The following is a 25467-nucleotide window of genomic DNA, read 5'->3' on the forward strand; positions in this document are numbered from 1 at the left end:
CTTTCCGGCACTTAGTCACCATTATAGTTTGACTGCATTCCTGGGTGCATGACCTATTTTAAACAAAAACAACACAACATGCCCCCATGGTAAGCTATCAGGCCCCTTAAAATCTTGGCAATAGCGAGTCCAAAAGGACAGAAATTAATCTAGGCAGTTAATCTAGAGTCCTCTTTCATTTCACCGCTCCTCGCTCACACCCAAAACCAAAAGCCCATAAATAAACCCAGTGTGAAGAAGACTTGCTGGGGGATGAAGGAGGGGAAGTGTAGGTCTATCAGAAAGGTCTTGTACCTGCACCCTCTTAGATCAGAAGGCTCCTGGATCACAGATCAATCTCCCTCTCTGCCCATCTTGAAGTGTGACTCCCCTTGCCGCCACAGATGCTGCCTATCTGCATGACTGACATGATTTCCTTAAGCATAACTTCCTGCTGCCTTGGGAATTCAGGGAAGGAGGGTATCTGTCCCAAAGTGGAGAACAAAGCCATCTAACGGGGAACTGCGCTAAGGGGGTGTGGGGGGGCAGGCCTATGCAAAAGGATGCTTGGGAGCTTGGCATTTTAACTTAACACTGTCTGAATTTTTTTTTTTTTTGACCTTGCTCTCCAGAAAGCAGATTTCCCCCATACTGCCTGTACTAAACGGCTCTGCTACCATTACTAGGAATTTGGCTTTAATGTACGTACAAATATTTAAACAGCCCAAGATAAGAAGCTTCTAACTCTTCATTTGTAGGCTTGATTTGTGTTAGACTAAATCCTCTGATGGCCTCAGCGGCAGAGGTCTAGAATTAATATTCAAAATAAATCAATGAAAAATCATATATTGTGTTAAACTGCTTACCCTTCTGGCCAGGGAAGAGGTAACAGCCTCAGCATCCAAGGTGAAGTGAGACTGCAGGGAACATGCCCAGCATGAGGACAGTACCATGCACAAGGAGAACACGGAGCAGTCCTGCTTCTCCCTGGAAAGGCCTCTAATCGTCAGCTCCCCTCACTCATTCAACCTCACCTCCCTTGGTTCCACACTCTGCAACTGAACTCCAGCCAAGCTCCTCTCTTCTACATTCATTCCTATCCCCATACCTTCCCCTATATTGACAGAACCAGCCTACCCTTGTCCCTGACAAATGCTTGCTTCCCTCTTCTGGACACTAGTCAAATTCACTAGTTCAATTCATTCTTCAAAATCCAGGTTAAGCCTCTACTTCCCTGACTCCTCCAAACATGCTTCTTCCACTCATGTGAATCCTGAGGCTGAATCTATCATAAACCTAGGCATTGTTAGCCTTTCATGGCTATGTTTTTGTTGTCCAATACAGTCATAAAGTCCACAGAATCAAGTCTTTTTTTTTTTTTTCTTCAGTCTTTTTAGGGCCACGCCCGCAGCATATGGAGTTTCCCAGGCTAGGGGGTAAATCAGAACTGCAGCTGCCGGCCTATACCACAGCCATAGCAACACCAGATCCAAGCTGTGTCTGCAACTTACACCACAGCTAATGGCAATGCCGAATCCTTAACCCACGGAGCAAGGCCAAGGATCGAACCTGCGTCCTCATAGATACTGGTCAGATTCATTTCTGCTGAGCCACGATGGGAACTCTGCACAGAATCAAGTCTTAAAACTCTGAGTACTTCTCAAAGTGGATCTCAACCAGCATGCTACGGAGCAGTGGTATACAAGGAACCCTGAATAAGTGTACCATAACATTTTAAATAATTTATGGATTTTCTTTTGTTTAAGTGAAGATCCACATTTTTATGAAGATATCTTTCAGACAAACCACTGAGCCACAATATGGCTCATGACACAATTTGCTGCAAAAAAGAGAAAGACGACATATTCAGAGGAACATAAATGAACTTCACCTCAAAAGATACAAGAGAATGAGATCAGGGCAGTAAACAGTTCTATTCCAACAGTAACATGCCAATCAGTAAACAAGCAAATGGACAGGTTTTTCAACTTTCTGAAAACTGTTTTAAAGAAAAAGACATTCATCTTTTAATCCTTTAATGTACTATCAAAAATTCTAACGTCATATGAAAATATGTTCTAGACATAAAAGGTAAGAACCTTGGTTCTAGCATAATAAGTACTGTAATAGATACTGCTTAGGAACTGCTTAAGCAAGTTCTCAAAAGTACAGTTCTCCTTTTAGCAAGTCACACTTTCAACACTATCTACAGATTTTCAGGAGCTTTAGACACACTAACTTCAAGCTCCAAAGGCAATTCCTAAAAATGTACAATACACCACATCTTCAGGAATTCAACCAAGGCCTCCAAATTCTTATGCTAGAGAGGTTCAGGGGAAGGAATCTAAGCAGATGAAACATCTTAATGTGGCACCCACGTGTCACAGCTGTCCAAAGCAGTTTTCAAGGCACTAGGCATAAACCCTGACACTATGTGAGCTTAGGCTTTAGGACTGCGTTCACAATCATTTCCTCCTGCTATCGGTCAGGCTTTGTATTTGCAGGGCACTTGACCAGTGTGTGTATTTTGTTAGATGTTAAGAATTATTAAGCAGGAGACAGAAGAATTTTAGGGTCAAAACATTTTGGACAATGCTGGCTGAAACAAAATTAAACAGGTCTCCCTAGCACAGGACTTCTCAGAGCCTTCACTATACCAGTGGTCATCGTGAATCCTTTAGACAGGGGATAAGAGACACAGCATTTCCCACACTCATTTAATCACCGAATCAGTTTTCCAAGAATCCCACAGTACGATGTTCAGAAAGACTCATCTAGCACTTTCTGCGACTAAACAGCAGCAAGAAAGATGCCGCTATTTTTTGTGAAGAGGCCATGTTCCAAGTCATGAATTAGGCATTAGGACAGACTCAGAAGTGGACTTTGTTCTCATCTCTTCAAAATGACTTTTCCCTGGGCTCCCCCTCTGAAATGTGAGGAAAAATTATGCTGCCCTGCTTCTTGGAGTTGTTTTTTATTGTTTTTAATCTTACAACTGTGTTCCATATTCATCACCAAAACAGCTTCTCAGCCCAAGTGACCAGGCTTCAAAAACCTGGTGTCTTTCCAGCCTGGATGAAGAGATGAAGCAAACATGAACCAGACGCCACCCAGAAAGTTTTTATATGTCCAGTTTCTAGGCCATTATGATAAAGTCAAACTGCAGCCAAGATAAAGGATGAATGAGAGGTTCTCTTTTAGGAACTTGCTTCTGGAAGGAGGCCATTCTTTCTCTCTCTCTCTCTTTTTTTTTTTTTTTTTTGCCATTTCTTAGGCCGCTACCGTGGCATATGGAGATTCCCAGGCTAGGGGTCGAATTGGAGCTGTAGCCGACGGCCTATGCCAAAGCCACAGCAACTCGGGATCCAAGCCGCATCTGCGACCTACACCACAGTTCACAGCAACGCCGGATCCTTAACCCACTGAGCAAGGCCAGGGATTGAACCCGCAACCTCATGGCTCCTAGTCGGATTCATTAACCACTGAGCCACATTGGGAACTCTGAGGGAGGCCTCTCTTATGCACACACAACACCTGTATCTGAATCTTAACTCACTTTTTCAAATGTGACTTTCTAAAGTAAATTCAAAGAAACTGGGAGGTCAAAGCTGGATCTACATGGAAGAAAGAAAAAGAAGCACTGGAAGAAGACGATTTCCCTTTCTCTACAGAGAAAGGACCCATTACAGAGCTAGTGAGCAGGGAAAATATCATTCCTTTCAGTGAAACAGCTTTCCAGGAAAAGTATCTCAACATATTTACTATAAAACAATTTAATTTCCCTGTCCCATCACCTGCCACCCCATCCCCACCCCCCCAAAAAAGCCCACAGATTGTGGATTTCCTCTCATTCTTGGCAGAGTTACCAGAAGAAATATAATACCCCTTCAGACTGTTCCCAACAGCTGCTGGAACAAGAGGGGGACCTGGGGGTAACCTTCCAAAGCTGCCTCTAAAAATGACCATTCCCCCTGCCAAACCATGCAGTAAACATAAGACGGCTCTTTTTTCTACTTTCTTAAAGCAAGGGGAGACCCCAAAAGCATCAGTGTCCCCTAGTCCAAAATATTCCCTCCAGCCCATCTGTTCTCCTCAACTTGACTCTAAGTTGAAACTCTATTTCTGCCCTAACATGAATTTCTTTCTTTTTTTTTTTTCCCCTGTCCTTTCTAGGGCTGCATCCATGGCACATGGAAGTTCCCAGGTCAGGGGTCCAATCGGAGCTGTAGGCACCAGCCTACGCCAGGGCCACAGCGATGCAGGATCTGAGCCTCGTCCACAACCTACACCACTGCTCTTGGCAACACTAGATCCTCAACCCACTGAGGGAGGCCAGGGATCGAACCCACAACCCCATGGTTCCTAGTTGGATTCGTTAATCACTGAGCCATGGCAGGAACTCCATAATACGCATTTCTTAAAACAAACATCTGCTACTTCACAGGACTAGCATTTTTTGTTGGTTTAACCCACCAATTTCCAAGTTAGAGCTCTTATCAAACTCCTATATAGTGTAATTTCCCTATCTGTGTCCACCCCCCGCCATGCCAGATTTCTTATGCATGCGTGCATGCACGTGCACACATATTCGGGTCAAGGGCCTTCCTACACAAAAGTCTAGAAACGAAATTCAGCAATGACTGCATAGAACCCCAGCCCTTCTTCCCTTCCCAACATCGCCATACACTAAACGCTCTTTCGTTCTGTCTAGAAAAGCCCCATCGCCAGGCAGCAGAGAGACTTCCCGTTAGCCTTCAGTCTCTCAGCGGAGACCACCAACAAAGAAGTTCACGAATGTCAACTAAGGGCACAGGCAATATCTCTCTTTGCAGAGGAGAAACTGGACAGAGCCTCCAGCATCATTCCCCAAAGGTGACAGCCGGGGTTGAGTGAAGACCGTGAAAACTGTACAAGAGCTGGGGGAGAAAATATAATGTAAGGAATGATTTGGAATCAGGGGCAGGAGAAGGCGGAGGCATGAACTGGCTGACCCCAAATGTCTTTTCCATCTCTAGCTCCTATGATTCTTTGACCTCCAATTTTGTGCTGCGAACAAGGAATGGAAAGTCAACAGGCATGGTGATGTTTTGAGAGAGGCTGGCAGTCTGCTCTTGTCATTTAGTGGCCTTTGCACGTATTTTTTAAGGTGTCTCCAAGCCCTGTCTTCATTTCACAGTTGTCACCTTTCTCAGCAATTTGAGCTTATGTCAAATACCAAAAAAAGAAGGAGAAGAAGAAAGAATGTACTGGCAATTAATTGTGGGCTAAAGAGGGGCAGGCATAGGGGCCCATTGGGTGGCCCAGACCTCCAGGGAGGGTAATGCGGACAATTTGGATATAATGAAGAACAAACTCAAAGCTAAGACAAGGCAGCCAAACCTCTAACAAGAGAACACTCTTTCTCCAGATAGTATCATGTTCAGTTTGAGATACAGTTGAAGACTTTACATGATTCAAGATTCATAAACATATTCTTAATTAGCGCAACCATTTTGATTCTACTGATTACACCTGGAGTTCCATTTGAATCCTATTCAAATCTGAGCAAGACTGTGGGGCAGAAAGGACATTCCCCGAGAATAAACCAAATCTTTGGATTCTCAGCCTCATCTGATAGTTGACACACCTGAAATAAATTCTAGAGCTTATCAAAAATCTGTTTCTGTAGATCAAAGTGGGGTGCATGTCAATTTTCACTGACAATTCAAAACACAATTTTCTCATTTTTTCAAACAGTTGGTCTCAACTTAAATTTTCAAAATTTATTGGAAGCTGGTCTCAAGCGGAGTCTACTTGAAATTCTCTGTTTCATGGTTATGAGTCAGGACCAGAAACTACTCCAATGCCACAGTTGACCCAGAGTTAATGCTGTCACAATAAAATAATTCTTTCCTATGTCAAACACTCAAAAAAAAAATTTTTTTTTTTTTTTTTTTGCTTTTTAGGGCCACACTTGTGGCATAGAGAAGTTCCCAGGCTAGGTGTCAAATCACAGCTGTAGCTGCAGGCCCCAGCCTCGGCCCCAGCCACACGGGATCCAAACTACATCTGCAACCCACCCCACAGCTTGCAGCAACACCAGATCCTTAACCCACTGAGCAAGGCCAGGGATCAAACCCGCATGTGCATGGATACTAGTCAGGTTCGTAACCCACTGAGCCACAACAGGAACTCCGTCCAAAAAAATTTTTTTAAATATGTATGCTTCATCAGTAACCTCACTTGCCAGTTTGATTTAAAATGGCTCAAGCACAATCTACCTAAGGTGAAGGGGCCAGACATAGAAAACTGAAAGAAAATTGAGAGTACTGAAATATTTTTAGGGATTTCAATTTCAGTATGAATTGCTTATCTTGTAGACTGTGAGGCCTTTGGGTTTCTCCATGAGTCTGCCTTGAAAGCTAGTTCATCCCTACTATTCAGGTTTTACAAGACTGGAAAGAATATAAGCAGCTTCTATATTCTCACAGTCTTCGAGGAAAAGGCCTCTTTCATTCCCCACTTTGCATTTGGAGGTACTGACTGCTAGACCATGTCCTGCTTCTACAGGTGTATTGTTTTATTTATTTTAAAAATGTAAACTGAACTCACTTTTATGAACTCACAAAAACATTACATATAAGGCCTTTACAAAACAGCTGAAGATAAGTATATCCACATATGAAACCTTTCAATGAACCGGAGAACAAGTAAGTGACTGCTCCCTAGGTAAGGCAGAAAGGTGAAGGAGAAAGCTGAAACTACTCTAAGTTGCTAATCATTTTCTGCAAAGCACTACTTAGGCCTTAAATGCAACCAGTCAGCAATGCCTTCTCTGTTCAGAGTTAGGAAACTTTATGCTTTCTGGGCCAAAAAAATGCTCTTAGGTGCAATCATTTTAAAACAAACAAACACACTCTGCTTATCTGTGTCCATCTCACCGCTCTGGACGTTAATCATCACTGAAATAGATACCCCAGTCCCCTAGCCTCAAAGAGCTCCAAGCCCACAAGCCCCTGGCTGAGGAATGAATGTACATGCCAGGGCAGACACCTCAGAGCCTTATTCCCTAAACACCTATTGTTAATTCTAAGCAAATCTACCACAGGCAAATGCAAGAGAGCACCCGGGTGATGCTCAAAGGATATTTAAAATAAAATACAAGTTTAAAAACATACAGGACTTAATTTGGGAGGAAGAGTATCAAGACAGGCAAAAGTATCTAAGACTGCAAAAGCATTTTTTAATAGACTTACATACATGGATATACTTTTTCTTCCAATCCTTGCTCTTGTGAATTTGCAGTATTCAAATTTGCAGATAGCTCTTTCATCTACCATACTGTCTAACTTCTTGCATTTAGCCTACATTATAAACTGATAGAGTTAAATTTCACTGTTTTGTTTTTGAAGACTAAACTAGCTTAGTTTTGCCCCTACTCTTTAGGGAAAACTTAAAAGATTGCTATATGAAACATTTCCTTGATTTTTATATTAAAGATATTTCTATTCCCCCAGGCTTCATAAAACTTTCAATAAAATTGATTTTAAACCAGATGACTGACTCAAACTGTCTTTGTGTCCACCTAAAAAAAAAAAAAAAACGCTCAGGATACCTACCAGTGTACTATTTGGACAGGAGGCCTAAAGGAAGCAAATTATTTGTTTGTGGTTTTAAAGTGGCCAAAATGCCTTCAAGCACAAGTATAAGACCATTAACAAATCACAAGGAACCAAAGCAGTTCATCTTACTCAACAAAGCTATGATCAGTTAGTAACAGCCAAACTGAATGGGACTTGCCCTGGGCCGGAAGGTCAGTAAACCTTAGCAGTTTGTGTTACTGAGAATTCAAGAGGCTCTTGGGCAAGGAGTGCAGACCCTAAAGCCCACAGGTTCTGCTATCACATTTTCAAAAACAGTCGGGACAGGTGAGAAAAACTAAGCGCAGAGAGAGAGAGTATGTGTTTTCTCCCAACTCCTGTCTTTAGGCAGTATCTCCAAATCAAACCATCTCTACTTCTGCTATATACAGACTGGCTAGAGGAGAAGCCAAGCAATTAAAAAGTTCTATTTTACAACAATTTATTGAGTGCCTACTATGTGCTGAACACTATGCTGTCACTTACACATCACTACATTTAAGCCACATTTGACCGGATATATTATTCCCATTCTTTATAGATGATAAAACTCCAGCGCAGTGAGGTTATGTGGCTTCTGATAAAATGAAGTTTTGTGTTCCACTTATAAAAACTCATCCTACTGTCCAGTATGCAGTTAATTAGTTTAAAACATGAACTACAGCCTTGCCATTATCCAAGCAGCCAGATTCTCACTGAACTTTGGGCCCAGGTTCCCTGATGCCCCGAGGACTGGGGTACAAACCACCTCCCTCCAGGGATGCCAATCACCTCTCTTGGTGGCTTATCACATCTCTGCAGCTGTCCAGAAACAGACCACACTGGTAAACATTCTCTCCACCTGCTGTAACACCCATAACTTTTCCCCTCGACTCAGAAAATACAAGCAGTGACCCTGCTCTTTATCAAGCGCTGTGCTGAAACAACTTCTCCAGAAGGTTGGAGATTACCACATCCTAGGACATAGGCAAGAAATCAAACCATGCATGGCTAATAAACAATAAAGCCACATCACTTGACAGTCTCAAAGCACTTTAAACTACAAACGTGTTTTCGCTTTGCTATTATTGCTTACAGAATTCACACTCATTCCCATTATCTCTCTTTTAGAGCATTTGAAAAGGAAAGAAAAATAAACATAAATTCCTTCATTTGTTAATTCAATCTCTATAAAGAAAGAGAGAAAGCCAAATTTTGCCTTGGTTGGCTTGGGTTCCAGGCATTTTAGCCAAATGCTCTTATAGGTCAACTGACACATTCTTCGAAAGAAATTTTCTCCTACGAAATGAAGGTAACAAGACTTGCATGCTACTAAAATTCCAAAGAAGCATTATACTTGACAACAAAACCATACTAGAATTAATAAAAGTTAAACAAAATGATCAAGTTCAAAACTTCCAAAAGATTGCAGCAATCCTGGACATCATTAATACCCAGCTGGAAAACATACTGAAAAAGAGATTGCATTCACAATAAAAACGAAACGCAGAACATATCTAGGAATACTTAGGAGTAAGTATAACAACAAATATGTAAGAACTTTACAGTGAAACCACAGAAACTTTTGAAAGGCACAGAACTTTTTGCTGGGGGGTTGAGTGAGAGTGAAGATGTCACATGCAAATCCAACAAGGATAATCTAATCCTAACAGATATTAGACTCTATGAAAAGACAACAATATTTAAAATAGAATGGAAAATAGAAAAGACATCAGTGGAACAAAATGGAGTGTATCTATATATATACACACATATAGAGAGAGAGCGATCCAATATATATACATATAAATATAGGTATGCATGTGTGACTATATATACAAATAAAAATAGAAATGTAATATTTGGCAAAGCTTTCTAAAACAAAAAAACTTTTGTTTTCTAAAGGGAAAGACAAGAATTATTTAACAAAAAGTGTAGTGATAACTAGGTAGTTGTTAAGAAAAAAAGAAAGTTGAATTCAACCCTCATACTAAAACAAAAGGGACACTGATGAAAGTGTTAACTATTTTTAAAAATCAAATTATAGCAAAGCCAGCAGAATATCAGAGAAATTTATCAGGTCTGTGGAAGAATCACAAATTTCTCAGCTTTGAGAGGAAAAAGATTAAAAATTCACATAAAAACTCACAGATTCTGATTATATTTAACTGTAAAACTTCTATAGGCTAAAAATAGTAAAGTAAAAAGAACTGGGGAAAATATTTGCATCTAAGATGACAGACTAGAGTCTAGTATCTACAACCCGCAAGGACTGTAATCCTTTATAAGAGTAAAATCAGGATCCCAATAATATATAAGCAAAGACATGGGAGTTCCTGTCATGGTGCAGCAGAAATGAATCTGACTAGGAACCATGAGGTTGCAGGTCCGATCCCTGGCCTTGCTCAGTGGGTTAAGAATCTGGCGTTGCCGTGTAGGTTGCAGACACGGCTGGGATCTGGCATTGCTGTGGCTGTGGCTGTGGCCAGCAGCAACAGCTCCTATTCGATCCCTAGCCTGGGAACCTCCATATGCCATGGGTTTGGCCCTAAAAGGACAAAAGACAAAAAAAAAAAGCAAAGACTAGGAAAAGACAACCTCACAGGTGAAACAAACACATGGGAAAATATTTATCCTGGTCAGGTGTAAAAGAAACATAAAATGAACAAACTTTGTTCACTAAGACAGCAAAGTTGTTTTTTTTTTTTTTAAATAGGTAGCCACAGTAACACCAGATCCAAGCCACGTCTGCAACCTACACCACAGCTCACTGCAATGCCAGACCCTTAACCCACTGAGCTACGCCAGGGATGGAACCTGCATCCTCATGGATACTAGTCAGATTCGTTTCCACGGAGCCATGAAGGGAAACTCCACAAAGATTTTTTTTAATTCTTACATGAAATTGATTTAATAGTTCATTTCTTGTGTCCCTGTAACTTGGTATAACACTTTGTTACAAACCATAACCTTTGACCCAATAATGCCAATCTTGAGATTTTATCCTAAGGAACTAATTTGAAAAGACATACGTATTATACAGTATGTGATATATCTCAATAAAGCTGATACCAAAAATTTCATTAAATTATCCATTTCCTTGTTATCCAGCAAAAAGCTGGATACAACAAGAAGTCTAAAATTACAGGAATGTTTTTAATCTCATCATAGTACAGCCCACAAACATTTATTATGTACCTATTCTGTTAGAATCAGTAGGATAGCAACTAAGGGGGGGGGTGTGCAAATGAAAAGTAATTTTAAAAACTGAATAGTTGTCTAGAGGTGGTGGTATTATAGCCTTTTATGTTTCCAACCAACTTTAATGTTGTTATACTGTATTAGAATTACCTTTTTTTTATTTAACCCAAATTGGATGCAGTTGGGTGGAATATGTGATAGTTTTTACTCCCCTAATTCCATACATTTTTCCTCCTTCCTATTTAACAGCTTAAGTGGTTAAGTTTATCATTCACAGGTCTCAGATCCTGTCAAGCACAGGCCAAATCACAATACCATACCTTTGTATACAGTCGAGACCTCATCGAACCCCCTGACATAAAAGGCACCCTTTTTTGTGTCATTCTGCCTGTATTAAGTCATAAACTATGGTTGACACTTGTACTAAGGGCCTTCTTTTAGGATCTGAGCCCTTTTCTTCATATTCAATTTTATCGGAGCCCTGAAATTTAACTCTTTTAAGACAGTGAGAGGAGGAGAGTCCACAAAAATGTTCTGATAGGCCACATCGTGAACATGGGTCCTACACCTGGATGGGAGGAGGACCTGCCAGACTCCTCTAGGTCTGAGGAACCCAGGCAGTCAACGTCTGCTGAAGGACACAATTAAAAGCTTAAGAGAGTGCTTAAGATGGCTAATTGTGAGGAGCCGCCCACGGGGAGGGTGCTGAGTGAGGGACGCTCTCGGGAAGCGTCCTCGGGTGGGTGCTACAAGCGGAGAAGGGTGCTTGGGGAGGGGTTGGCGGAGGCCGGGTGTAGGCCTCGCAAACTCGGGGTACGACACGGCCCCAGGTCCACCAGGCCGCGGCGCCCCGCCCTTTCCCGGGACGCGGGCCCGCCCGGGGCGGGGAGCGGGCGGAGAAGCGGGCGCTTACAGGTCGGTGCCGAGCCGCGTGAAGCCAGAGTTGAGCGAGGCCCGGGCTATCCGGCGCCAGAGCAGGTCGCAGCTGGTGAAGCGCCGCAGCCAACGGCACACCTGAGCCAGGCGGCCGAGGGCCTGCATGTCCAGGTAGGAACAGATGAGCAGCAGCAGCTCCTCCGGCAGGCGCAAGAGCGCGGGCCCCGCGGCTGGGCGGCCCGTGGGCTCCCGGGCCGCCGCCTCCTCCTCGGCCGCCTCTGCCGCCATGGCCGCCCCTGTCCGCGCGAGGTGCCCCCAAGCCTGACCCCCTCGTCCTTGTGCTCTCGCCGGCCTGGCTTCCTCCCGCCACCCAGTCCTGACCCTCCATTCTTCCTTCTTCCCATCATCTCTCCCTTCGGCTTCCTTCCCCGCCCCTGCGCTTCCCTCCTCTCCCCTGACGATCCTTCTCGCTCCTTCCTGCACGCTCCCGCCTCCCTCTCCCTCCTCTCCCAGGCCTGCCCTCGCTCCCGCCTCGGCCCCCAGCCCCGCAGCCGCCTTCGCCTGTGGTGGCTCCGGCTTCCCTTCCGCCCCGCTTCCTCTTCCGTCTTGCCCCGCTCCTGCTTTTCCCTTCCTCTTCCCCTTCCTTCGCTTCCCCCTCGCGGCTCTCCCTTCCTGTAGTTTCCTCGCTTCCCCGCTCTCGCCCTCGCCGGGTCCGCCGTTCCCGGGGGGCCCCGAGCCGCCCTGGCTGCCCATGAGCGGCCGCGGGCCGGCCCGCTGCGGAGCCAAGCCGGAGCCGCCGCCAGCGCCGCCGCCGCCCCGGGAGGAGGCGACACCATGCCGGACCGGGTCACATGGGGCGGTGCGGGCCGAGGCCTGGGCCCGCCCCTCACACCCGCGGCCGTGGAGTGGCTTCGGGGTAAGGCCCGGGCCAGGGAGCGGCCCTCCTCCCATGCCCGGGGCCGCCCGGGCGTGCGGTGTTAGCACTGCTGCGTTGATCCACCATGTGAGGCCCGCCGAGGGTCTGGCCGAGGCCACAAGAGGAGCTTCTGCCTTCAAGAAGTCGCCAGTTTGAAACCCTGCCCTCAAGAAGCATCCACTTGGGTGGCCTTCTCTCTCCAGTAGCCCTCTTCTACCTTGGCCGATGCCTCCTTCGCGCAGGCCACGTACCAGGGCCGCACGAACTACACCCCAAGAAGTTGGCAGGTTCCTTAGCACGGGTGCTCACGCGGGGTGTAAACCTCGGTCCTGGCAATGATCGGATATTTTAGACGTTTTGGGGGAGGTAGCAGTCCTCTAGATTCTGAGTCCGTAACTCTCCAATTATGTATCAGTAAAGCAAAGCTATTAGTCACCAATCCAAAGGCAAGTGGATTCCCCCAAGGTCATCCAGGAGCTCTTCCCCTACCACCCATTCCATTCACGAGGCACCGATTTGAAGGGAGAGCTAAGAAAAATCTACTGAAGTCTAGATGTGCTGTACTTGATGGTCCCCTCAAGACACACAAGGGCTTTGGGACGTTTGTAGTGTGACTAGTCCAAATCAAGGTGTCCTGTAAGTGTGAAAAACCTACCAGATCTGAAGACTTATATAAGAATGTGAACTATCTCAATAATTTTATATTAATTACATGTTGAAATGGTAAGATTTTTGATATGTTGGCCTAAGTGTATGTGTGTGTATATTTTTTTTTTTGGTCTTTTTGCCTTTCTAGGGCGGCTTCCCACGGGTATGGAGGTTCCCAGGCTAGGGGTCTAATCGGAGCTGTAGCCACAGGCCTAGCCAGAGCCACAGCAATGGAGGATCAGAGCCGCATCTGCAACCTACACCACAGCCCACGGCAACACTGGATCCTTAACCCACTGAGCGAGGCCAGGGACTGAACCCGCAACCTCATGGTTCTTAGTTGGATTCGTTAACCACTGAGCCACGACAGGAAGTCCCTGGCCTAAGTATATTTTAATGTAACTACTAGAAAAGTCAAAATTATACATTTGTGGCCCACATTATTTTTCTCTTGGTCAGCACTGGAGGAGGTAGGTAAGATTTGGAGGTGGAGGAGGAAGAGGCCTATTCCTATCTATGTATCCTGTATCACAAATCCTAATAGGAAGGATTTGAGGGTTTTATTTTGTATTTACATCTTAATATCCATTTTCAGAAACAAAAATTAATGAGAAATCAAGTCTGGAAATTATTCTTCACTTAACATAGCCAAGAAGAGACCGAGGAAAGCACCCACATTGCATTATGTCACCACAGAAGCATCATGTAACAAGGTCAGACCGGAATCTGGCTTTGCCCTAGAATTACTTTTTGATCTTAGCAAAACAACAACAAAAACCCCCTCCTATCTTGGCCTTTTAGTGTTCTCAGTCTATAGCGAAGATAATGCCTCTGCCTTACTTTCGAGGGATAAATAAGATGATCCCTGTAAAATGCTTTGAACTCCTCTAAGAAAATTCTCAATAATAGTTACAGGTCAAATCCTGTTACAAAAAAATACCCCCCCCCCCCAAAAAAAAGGTACAACAAAGGATTTGTGTAGAAAAAGATTTCTAAATTCCAGCCAGTGGTTTACTTATTAAAAGCAAATTTGATACATTTCAGTATAACAAAGAATTTAGACCATCTCTTAAAGATCATTATAAAGATCATCATACTATTAGAAGGCTACTGAGGTAAGAATGCTGCAAATTGAGATAATATCATTAATTCAACATTTATTGATTTTGCTACAGTTGTGTACTATGAGCCACTCTGGAAGGAAGACACATGACCAGAGCATATAGTTCCTACGTTTTGTGTTCAGAGTTATTATACATGTTTGTAATTTCTTACTGTTTGACTATTTTTTAGCTGTCCCTTTACACAGAGTAAAACTGAGTAGTTCATCGACATCGTACCTAATTTTTAGTAGAGGACTTGAAGGCACAGAAAATTACTTAATTAACCCAACATAAATCAAGTTAGTATTAAAATCCACACCAGGAGTTCCCGGCCTGGCGCAGTGGAAATGAATCAGACTAGGAACCATGAGGTTGCAGGTTCGATCCCTGGCCTTACTCAGTGGGTTAAGGATCCAGTTGCCACGAGCTGTCATATAGGTCGAGGACGTGGCTCAGATCTGGCGTTGCTGTGGCTGTGGTGTAGGCCAGCAGCTGTAGCTCCAATTCGACCCCTAGCCTGGGAACCTTCATATGCCTCAGGTGAGGCCCTAAAAAGACAAAAAAAAAAAAAAATCCACATTCATACAAATGCAACTTACTCTTTATCCCATGTTGCCTTCATTGTTGGAGAAATTAAACCATCATTTAAAGACATCAAATTACCCTCTTTCACACCCAAGCTAGAGATCAAGTGCTAGAATTTATCGTTTAATGATTTCCCAAAAAAGTCTAAGTACTCACTATGTAGAAAGGCAAAGCCAGAATGGAAAATTGGCATATATTCTGTTATTTGGAGGTGATGTATATCCCTAAATTCTTCAGCATTTTAAAGTAAAACAAAATAAAACAAATCCTACAGTTTAGTCTTAGCTCAGAGAAGCAGCTAGAATTTTTCATCAACCCTCCCTTCCCCACCTTATAAAAAATAATTGGGGGTTTAAACCAAACTTGAAAAAAACTGTATCACAAAAAGCATTTTTTAAATTCTTTTTTGGGGAGTTTCCCTTGTGGCTCAGAGGTAACAAGCCCAACTAGTATCCATGAGGACTCAGGTTCAATCCCTGGCCCTGCTAAGTGGGTTGGGGATCTGGCATTGCCATGGGCTGCAGTATAGGTCTCAGATGTGGCTGGGATCCCACATTGCTGTGGCTGTGGTGTAGGTGGGCAGCTGAGGCTTCAATTTGGCCCTAGCCTGGGAACTTCCATATGCCGCAGGTGTGGCCCTAAAAAAAATTTTTTTTAATTCTTTTTTGGGATAGAATATTTTTTAAAAAACAGCTGGGGCTGAAAAGATGGTCTATAACAAAAGTAAATGCATATCTTCATGGAGAACTTGAATAGTGTTTTATTATAAAAGAAAATTAATATATTAATAGCCAGAAAAAAGGAAGATAGAAAAGGAGTACAGTGGACATCTTTCAGAAAAGTCATCAACTCCCTTGAAGTTCAAATCCAGGAACCAGTCATTATGAAATAATGCGGTTGGGGGGGTTTGCAATTACCCTGTTTTTATAAGGTTTTCTTTTTTTTTTCTTTTTGTCTTTGTAGGGCCACACTGGTAGCATATGGAGGCTTCCAGGCTAGGGGTCGAATTGGAGCTGTAGCCTCTGGCCTACACCACAGCTCACAGCAACACTGGATCCTTGACCCACTGAGCAAAGCCAGGGATCCAACCCACAACCTCATGGATACTCGTCAGATTGGTTTACTGCTGAGCCATGACAGAACTCCTATGAGGCATTTTATTTTACTTTTTTTTGCCCCCCCCCTTCTTTTTTTTAAGGGCCGCGCTCACTACATATGGAAGTTCCTGGGCTAGGGGCTGACTGGGAGATGCAGCTGACAGCCCACACCACAGCCACAGCAATATTAGATCTGAGTCGTGTCTGTGACCTGCGCTGCAGCTCATGGCAACACAGGATCCTTAACCCACTGCTCGAGGCCAGGGATTGAACCTGCATCCTCATGGGTATTGCTTGGATTTATTGCTGCTGAGCCGCAAATGGGAACTCCCTTAAATTTTTAAATTTTCATATCAATGAAAACATTGGACTACTTTTATTTTATTTTATTTGCTTTTTAGGGCCACACACGCAGCATATGGAAGTTCCCAGGTTAGGGATCCAATCGGAGCTACCCACAGTTTTTGGAAGTTCCAGGCTGGTATCCAATCTACTACAACCCATGCCAAAGCAACAACAGATCCTTTAATGCACGTGCCAGGCGAAGCATTGAACCCCTGCCTTCACAATGACCCGAACTGCTCCTCTTGGGTTCCTAACCCACTGTGGGAACTCTAGAATTTCTTTTTTTTAAATTGAAGTGTAACCGATTTACAATATTAGTTTTAGGTGTACAACAATGATTCGGCATTTATATAGATTATATTCCATTTAAAGTTATTATAAAATATTGGCTATATTCCCTGTGCTGTACAATATATGAGTCTCTATGAATTTCACACTGGGAATTCAGAAATACTAATATTAATTTACTTTTCTTTTTGGCCACACCCTTGGCATGTGGGAGTTACCTGGCCAGGGATCAAACCAGAGCCACTGCAGTGACAACACCAGATCCTCAACCCACTGAGCCACAGCAGGAACTCCAATATTAGTTTACTTTTATTTGTATTTTTTGTTGTTGTTCTTTTTTTTAAGGCTGCATCCATGGCATATGGAGGTTCCCAGGATAGCAGTCAAATCTGAGCTGTAGCTGCTGGCCTACACCACAGCCACAGCAATGCCAGATTCTTAACCCACTGAGCGAGGCCAGGGATCAAACCTGCGTCCTCATGGATGCTAGTCAGATTCATTTCCACTGAGCCACGATGGGAACTCCATTTTAAAGAGGATTTTTAAGTACAGATATAAAGTACTTTGTGTATGTACATGTAAGTAACATGCATAATGTCATTATTGTTGATATAGGTAATGTATAATATATGTTTAGGATTATAAAAAGGCTAGAATTGGGTGTTCTGTCCATTCTTATAAACAGGTGACAGGGGTTTATTCCTACATCCAGTACTCCAGTGCCCACATACCCCTTAGTTAAGCCCTCGGGGGCCCCAGCCTTTAACTTAAAAGTAGGCAGATTTAGCAGGGGGATTACTCTGAAATGAATGAAAGAGAAAGAGATTATTTTGTGAATGACAATTTTCAATGTCATACATTGGCTCAGAAGCTCACCATTACTTCTGCTACAATAATAATAATACCTTATATTTGCTTGCTTGTTTGTTTTATGACTTGACTCAAAGCATATGGAAGTTTCCGGGCCAGGGATCAAATCTGAGCCACAGCTGTGGCATGCTGGATCCTTTAACTCATTGTACCAGGCTGGGGATTGAACCCATGCCTCTGTAGCAAGAGCCATTGCAGTCAGATTCTTCACCCACTGTATTACAGCAGGAATCCTATAATACCTTATAGTTATTGAGCACTTTCTATATACCAGGCACTATAATAAGAGCTTTCTATGTACTGTGTCACTTTTCTTTTTTTTTTTTTGTCTTTTTAGGGCCGCCCCCATGGCATATGGAGGTTCCCAGGCTACAGGTCCAATCGAAGCTACAGTTGCCTGCCACAGCCACAGCCACAGCAACACAGGGTCCAAGCCACATCTGCAACGTACACCACAGCTCACAGTAACACTCGATCCTTAACCCACTGAGTGAGGCTGGGGATTGAACCCGCAACGTCATGGTTACTAGTTGGATTCGTTTCTGCTGCGCCACCACAGGAACTCCTGTCTCACTTATTCCTGTTAACAACCACATGGGAAGATACTCTTAACCCACTTTTTGCAGGAGATGAAGCGGAGGCCTATGGTCACATGGTTCGTAAATGACAGAGCAGGTATCCAATCCAGGTAACCTAACCCTGAAGCTCATATTTTGAACTGTGCCTTCACCATACACAGCAGAAAAGAGAATATTAATAAGGAATTGAATTCAGGGTCCTCTAGGATCCCTTACAACTAATATAGACACACCTAATAATATATTTTACCTCTGACATCAAGCAGTTATGGTTTCTAAATAAAAGCTTTTTGTACGAGTTCCCGTCATGGCGCAGTGGTTAACTAATCCAACTAAGAACCATGAAGTTGCAGGTGCAATCCCTGGCCTTGCTCAGTGGGTTAAGGATCTGGCATTGCCGTGAGCTGTGGTGTAGGTTGCAGACGTGGCTCAGATCCCATGTTGCTGTGGCTCTGGCGTAGGCCAGTAGCTACAGCTCTGATTAGACCCCTAGCCTGGGAACCTCCATATGCTGCAGAAGTGGCTCAAGAAAAGGCAAAAAGCCAGAAAAAAAAACAAAAAAACAAAAAAACAAAAAACTTTTTCTAAACAAAGTAGCTTGGGTCCTTGTCTAAATTACTCTTTTTTTTTTTTTTTTGGCCACACCCACAGTATGCTGAAGTTCCCAGGTCAGAGGTAGAACCCATGTTACAGCAGTGACAATGCTGGACCCTTAACCTACTGAGCCACTAGGAAACTCCTTAATTACTTTTTAAGGGTTACTCATGTAGAACTTACAGCCTCTTTTTTTTTTTTTTTTTTTTTTCTCCTACAGACTTAAGCTTTTCATAATCTTTTGGCAAAATTTTAAAAGGATGTGTAGGAACTAATATATCTTGCAAAAGAACATATAACTAAAGTTTAATTTCTTCATTTTGCTTCAGCTTCATTTTCTTCTGTTAAATTTAAGTAACAATGTATGTATGATATCTACTGTATGAGCCTTTTTTGTAAATGTGTCCCTACCTATATATATTCAAAAGGAGACTTTGTAGAATGTTGTTAATAATGGTTATTTCTAAATAATAGAACTTGGGTATTTTACTTTGTATTTTTCTATATTGCTTGATTTTTTTTCTATAAGAAGCATGTACCACTTTTACAAAATCAATAAAGTCTCTTAAAAAGAAAAATAGAATTATCATACATTCAAAACACCATGCAGCAAGAAAGTTGGAGGTTTGAAGCCTAGATCATTGCCAGAACCTTTAACTAGCCACCTAAATTTCTTCAGACTTTATTTATTCCATTAAAAATGTGTATCATGACAGAACATTGAAAATCCACTATAAAATATTTTTAAAAACAAAAACAGAAATGTGTATCATGTAATAGTAAAATAAGGAGCAAATGCGAGTACTATAAAGAAGAAATAAGAGGCCTAACAAGGAATATATAAACATTTGAGTATCTCATAAATAGCAGTCATAATAGAAGTCTAAAGTGCTGTTTTCAGAAATTATCAGGTTGCTAGTTTATATTCTGAAATCCTATTAGAAACACTACCACGATCTGCTCTGTTTTTGTATGAATCCACTGTCTTTGTTATATTCAAAGATAAAAATTATTTTATTTCATGTGAAATAATTTAAAGTATTATTTAAAAATAGTTACTTTATGCAGAAAAGACTAGGAGGAAATATGTCCAATACTAGAAATGGTTGCTAATGAAAGGTGGCATTATGGAAAGTTCTTTTTACTGTTGCTTTACACTTTTCTGCATTTTTTAAGTTTTCTGCAATGAGCATGTATTATATAGATAATCAGGGGTTTTTTTAAAGAAAAAATCATAAGAGGTTTTTACACCTAAATGTAAGAAATAATTTAATTCAATTTAATTAAGCTAATTCATTTTTTTTTCTTCTTTTTTAGGGCCGTACATGCGACAAATGGAAGTTCTCAGGCTAGGGGTCAAATCAGAGCAGCAGCTGCCAGCCTATGCCACAACCACAGCAACACAGTATCCAAGCCACAACTGCAACCTACACCACCGCTCACAGCAACTCTGGATCCTTAACCCACTGAGCGAGGCCAGGGTTTGAACATGCAATCTCATAGATACTAGTCATGTTCGTTATCTCTGAGCCATAACAGGAACTCCCATTTTTATATATTCAAAAGTTCTTTTTACAAATCTCCCACCAGAAGAATTCCAAATAATTTATATTACATTTCACCTTCAAGGAAATAGAGCATAACCACCCTCCACACACTCCTAAGAGGGCTACATGTGGTGACTTTCTTCTGAAGAATACGATATGGAAAGAGGAGGGGAAAAAGATTTGCTTTATGGTGGGAAAGGCTTACAGACACTATTTTGGCCAGGTGATCAACACCTGTTCAATATTATCAGTGATAAGTCACATGGATTGTAGGTACCCTTGATAAACTGTAATGAAAATGGCAATTTACCTCTGTGGTCATCCTCCCCAAAAGCCATTATCCCAGTCTAATAATGAGAAAAACATCGCACAAATCCACATTGAAGGGTGGTCTACAGAAGTACCTGACTGGTCCTCAAAAATGTCAAGATCATCCAAAAAAAAAAAAAAAAAAGGAAGGTGTGAGAAATTATCATAGCCAAGAAGAACTAAAGGGACATGGGAAGTAAATACTATGTGATGTCTTAGAGCAGAAAAGAGAAAGGACATTAGGTAAAAACTAAGGAAATCTGGCTGGCCCATCAATCATTACAAATACACAATACTGATGGAAAATGTTGATAATGGTAGAATATGAGAACCCTCTACTGGCTTCGCAATTTTCCTGTAAATTTGAATCTGTTGTACAAAATAAAGGGTTGGGTGTTTTTTTATTTAGTATAATTTAACCTTTTGTGATTTTTACAGAAAACCTTTGCAAAGCTTATAATGCACATGAGGCAGTATGTTTCCTGAGTTACAGAGATCTGTGATATTGTGAAACCCTATCCTGTAAGCCTAAATGCAAGAGAAAAAAAGTAAAAATAATGTCCCATGAGTCCTCTCCAACAAAAATTAAACCACTACTTAAAATTTTTAATTATCGAAATTTACAGCTATACTAGAAAGATTCATTTTCCAAAGGGTCAGGTATCATCCTTAGATACTGTCTTCACTTTACAACTGTGAGAAACAGACATTTCCAAGCACCAATTCATATATGTAGAATATACACATATGTACACAAAATTTAAGGACAACATAGCAAATAAGGTAAGGAGGTGGGTAGGATAGAAATATGAAATTTAACTTTGTAGGGATAAGAAAACAGATTTCTAGATTTGATAATAATGTTATCATTACTGTGAGATAACCTTCTTATATCAATAGGTGGTGTTCAAAGAGATTTTGAACAAAAAGTGCACCATCAGCATTAGCATCTAAGATAATTCATCTGGCATCAGAATTTGTGATTTTGCTGATTTCTGTGAGAAGACTGAGTCATTTGGCAACAAATGATGTAAGACATTAAACTTGAAGATGAAGGGAACCACAAAGTCTTGTGAAATTTTCATGATGACCTAGGATTTCTTTGAATACCTACCTACCTACCTACATATATACATACATAAAACAAAGTTGCTGCTGAGATAAAATATATATACAAAAATGGGTTCTTTTTTAAGAAAAGAATGATAATTAAGTGCTAGAAAAAAATTTAAGTATTTTCAGTTCTTCTGGAAGAAACCGTGTCAAATATACCATGTCAAATATAAAAGTCTTATTTATTTCTATAATTATTACTATTTAAGGATGCCTATAGAATTACATATAATCTGGCAGTCCCATTCCTAGGAATATGTCTAGGCAAAACTATAATTCAAAAAGATACATGCATCCCTATGCTCAGAGCAGCACTATTCACAATAGCCAAAACATGGAAGTAACCTAAATGTCCATCAACAGATGAACAGATTTAGAAGATATGGTACATATACACAATGGAATACAACTCAGCCGTAAAAAGAACAAAATAATACCATTTACAGCAACATGGATGCAGCTAGAGATTACCACACTAAGTAAGTCAGAAAGAGAAAGACAAATACCATATGATATCACTTATATGTGGACTCTAAAATATGGCGCAAATGAATCTATCTACACAACAGAAGCAGACTCAGACATGCAGAACAGACTTGTGGTTGCCAAGAGGGAGAGGGGAGGGAGAGGGATGGACTGGGGGTTTGGGGTTAGTAGATGCAAACTATTACATTTAGAATGGATAAGCAGGACTTCCCTTTGTGTCTCAACAGTAAGAACCCGACTAGTATCCATGAGGATGCAGGTTCAATCCCTGTCCTTAGTAGGTTAAGGATCCAGCACTGCTGTGAGCTATGGTGTAGCTCTCAGATATGACTCAGATCCCACATTGCTGTGGCTGTGGCATAGGCCAGCAGCTATAGTTCTGAATCAACCCCTAGCTGGGAGCTTCCATATGCTACAGATGCAAAAAAAAAAAAAAAAACGGAATGGATAATCAATGAGGTCCTACTATACAGCACAGGGAACTATATCCAATCTCCTAGTTCCACAGAAGTGAAAAGAGCATAAAAAAGAATGTATATATAACTGAACCCCTTTGCTGTACAGCAGAAATTGGCACGATATTGTAAATCAATTATAATTTAAATTTTTAAAACATTTTAAAAAAGAATGTCTAAGGAGTTCATTTATGGCATAGTGGGTTAAGTAGCTGGTCTTGTCACTGCTGCAATGCTGGTTAAGTCCCTGGCCTGGGAACTTCTGCATGCCACAGGTGTTGCTGAAAAAAAAAAATGCTTAACTTCAAATACATTTTTTCAATTGGGACATTCATTACACTGAATGAAACCACAGATATAATTTATCTTATGTTTTGGGTCCTGTTAAAAGTGTGAAAAACAAAAACAACTTTGGTGGCGTATCATTCAATTACATTATTTTGAACAGATGCTGGGTTGTGTTCAGTTGTTAAACATAAACAAAAGTTTGGATGTGAATTGGATAAAAATTGGTCTTTTTTTTTGGCCTCACCCTGTGGCATGAGGAAATTCCTGGGCCAGGGATCGAACCCAAGCCACAGAAGTGACAACATCAGATCCACACCACAGGAGGACTCCAAAATAGGTCTTATTTAATTTGGGGGATTTTTACTTTAAACATTGTGTACACACACACACACACAAAGTAAAGCTTAATTATGGACTTCAGACCCAAATTTACCTGTTATCCTTTGCGAACCTATGTCACTGCTTCTGAAGAATTATATATTCTATACAATGTGCTTTTCCACCTTTCTTATGGCAGCTGTTTCAAACCCAAATGGAAAGATGAATGAGAAAAACTCCCTACTTTTAAAATCTACCATGGAGAGAAAACCAGGAGGAAGTCCAAGCTGGCCCTCAGGGATCTTCCTAGGTTCAGCAGCTTGAGCTGGAAAAAGGAGCACAGCTTGTGCTCTTCTCCCTTTAGCAGCGCCAGAGAAGCACCAGTCAGAGTCCAAACACCCAGAGACCACTTGCTCTTAACACAGGATAATGGCCACCAGACCACCAACTCTGTTGCCTCAAGTCAACACCAGCTCTCCTTCACAACAGATGACAGGCTTTCCAGTAGAAGGGTCTCCCAGAAAAAGAGGGAGCGAAGAGAAATTCAACTTCACGTCTGTGCTAGGATCTCATCAAATAGGAGTGAAATGGACAGATGAAAAAGCTGAAACTGAAGCCAGTCTAAGAGTCTGAGAGTAAACAGTAACCACACAGCTGTCAACCCTGGAGGGATGTGTGAGGAATTCAAACCCTCACTTGGCAAAGACCTCCAGGTGCTATAGAGCCATCAAGAAGAAAGGAACTTTTGCCCCAGTGCTCATGCCTTCCTCAAGCATGACCAGTCTTGGTGGATACATGGTACAACCCAGGAGGCTTAATCTGTATCTCTCAATGCAAACCACAATTTTGCAAGTAGGCCCCTTCTACCGTGTGAGGTCACAGCAAGAAGACAACTGTCTATGAACCAGGAAGCAGGCCTTCAACAGATATCAAATCTGTGGGTATCTTGGACTTGGACTTCCCAGTCTCCAGAACTGTGAGAAATAAATATTCATTGTGTGAGCCACCCAGCCTATGATATTTTGTTATAGCAGCCTGAAGGGACTAAGACAGTATATAACAAACTACTCCAAAGCTTAGTGGTTTCTTTTATCTCATTATTTTGAGGGTCAGGAATCTGGGCAAGGCTCTGTAGGTCAGTTGGGCTCTAGCTGACATTGTGATCACTTGGTGGTATTCAGCTGATGGCTGGTCCAATCTGGAGGGTCCAAGGTGCTTTCATTCATATGCCTCACACCTTGACAGGCTTGGCTACAAAACCACTTCCAGTCAGGCCCACCTCCCTCTCCATGTAGTCTTAAGGCCTCTCTGTGACATATGGTGAGAATTCTCACATAGTGTCTCAAGCGTCAAGAGACCAAGTCAGAAGTTACCCCTAGACCCAGGAATAGTGTCGCATCACTTTTGCCTACTATATTTTATAAGTTAAAGCAGTCATAGGCCAGCCTAGATTCAAAGTTGTAGAGATAACAGAACCTACCCTATGAGTGTTAGAGAATTTGTGACCATTTTTAATGCATACCACTTGTATCTGTTACCTTTTTAAAAAAAACTTTTGGGAGATATGTCATACATATGAAAGACAAATGTGAAGTTTCAAGCACTTATAAAGTGAGAAAGGACATAACTGGTATTTAGAAATAGAGAACTTGCTGGCACCCAAGAAGTCCATACCCAAATACCCCTCCCTCTTGGACATAACCACTATTCTAACTTTGTGATATTATCTTGTTATTCTTTTTAGTTTTACTATCTGTGTGTGCATCTCTAAATAGCTATTCCTTCTTTGAACAGTGTTGACTTCTAGGAAGTTCTTCACTGTATTAAGATTTAATTTATTTCCCTGAAATCGTCTCTCAATAGTACTAACTATAACTCTAACGGTTACAGATAGCAAATCAAACATTTCCACCCATCAGCACCTCAACTGTTTTTTGCATTGCATGGGTTCAATCTCATTTCACCTCTCTGTTTGTCCAGTTTGTGTATCTTTCTGGGAGAGTATGATCCCCAGCACAGAGCATAGTATTCTATCTCTGGTTTACCATCTAAGTGTAGGACTGGAATATCTCCTCTCTCATTCTAGATCCCAAATTTCTGTTGGTAAAGACAAATAACACTGATGCCTATTGCTGAGTTTGTAAGAGACTAAAATATCTAATATAAAACAATGCCTGGGGCTCAATTTATGGCTACTGAATGAATAAATGGATGAATAAAAACCTCGTTAAAAAAAAAAAAACTGCAATGAGATATCACCTTGCACCAGTCAG

General features: G+C 41.7%; 1 protein-coding gene and 1 long non-coding RNA gene across 15 annotated transcripts in view; one reads left to right on the forward strand and one right to left on the reverse strand.

The window, feature by feature from the left end:
• Window positions 1–13379, reverse strand: part of FBXW4 (F-box and WD repeat domain containing 4) — a 107644-nt gene extending 94265 nt beyond the window's left edge. For 3 of the 14 annotated variants that reach the window (XR_002338438.1, XR_002338435.1, XM_021072719.1), the window contains exon 1: window positions 11692–13375. Coding sequence is in view for 6 of the 14 variants with exons in the window: in XM_021072719.1 (XP_020928378.1) it covers window positions 11692–12605 (914 nt within the window). In the remaining 8 variants the exon portion in view is untranslated. Of the gene's footprint in view, window positions 1–11691 lie in introns of all 14 variants that reach the window. The other 11 variants (XR_002338440.1, XR_002338441.1, XR_002338434.1 and 8 more) reach the window with 10 other exon arrangements.
• LOC102162056 lies at window positions 11689–24200 on the forward strand. The gene is made up of 2 exons (XR_307766.3): window positions 11689–11825; window positions 23394–24200. It is a non-coding gene; the product is annotated as an uncharacterized LOC102162056 (long non-coding RNA).

This window comes from Sus scrofa, chromosome 14, assembly GCF_000003025.6.
Source record: "Sus scrofa isolate TJ Tabasco breed Duroc chromosome 14, Sscrofa11.1, whole genome shotgun sequence".
Classification (NCBI taxonomy): domain Eukaryota; kingdom Metazoa; phylum Chordata; class Mammalia; order Artiodactyla; family Suidae; genus Sus; species Sus scrofa.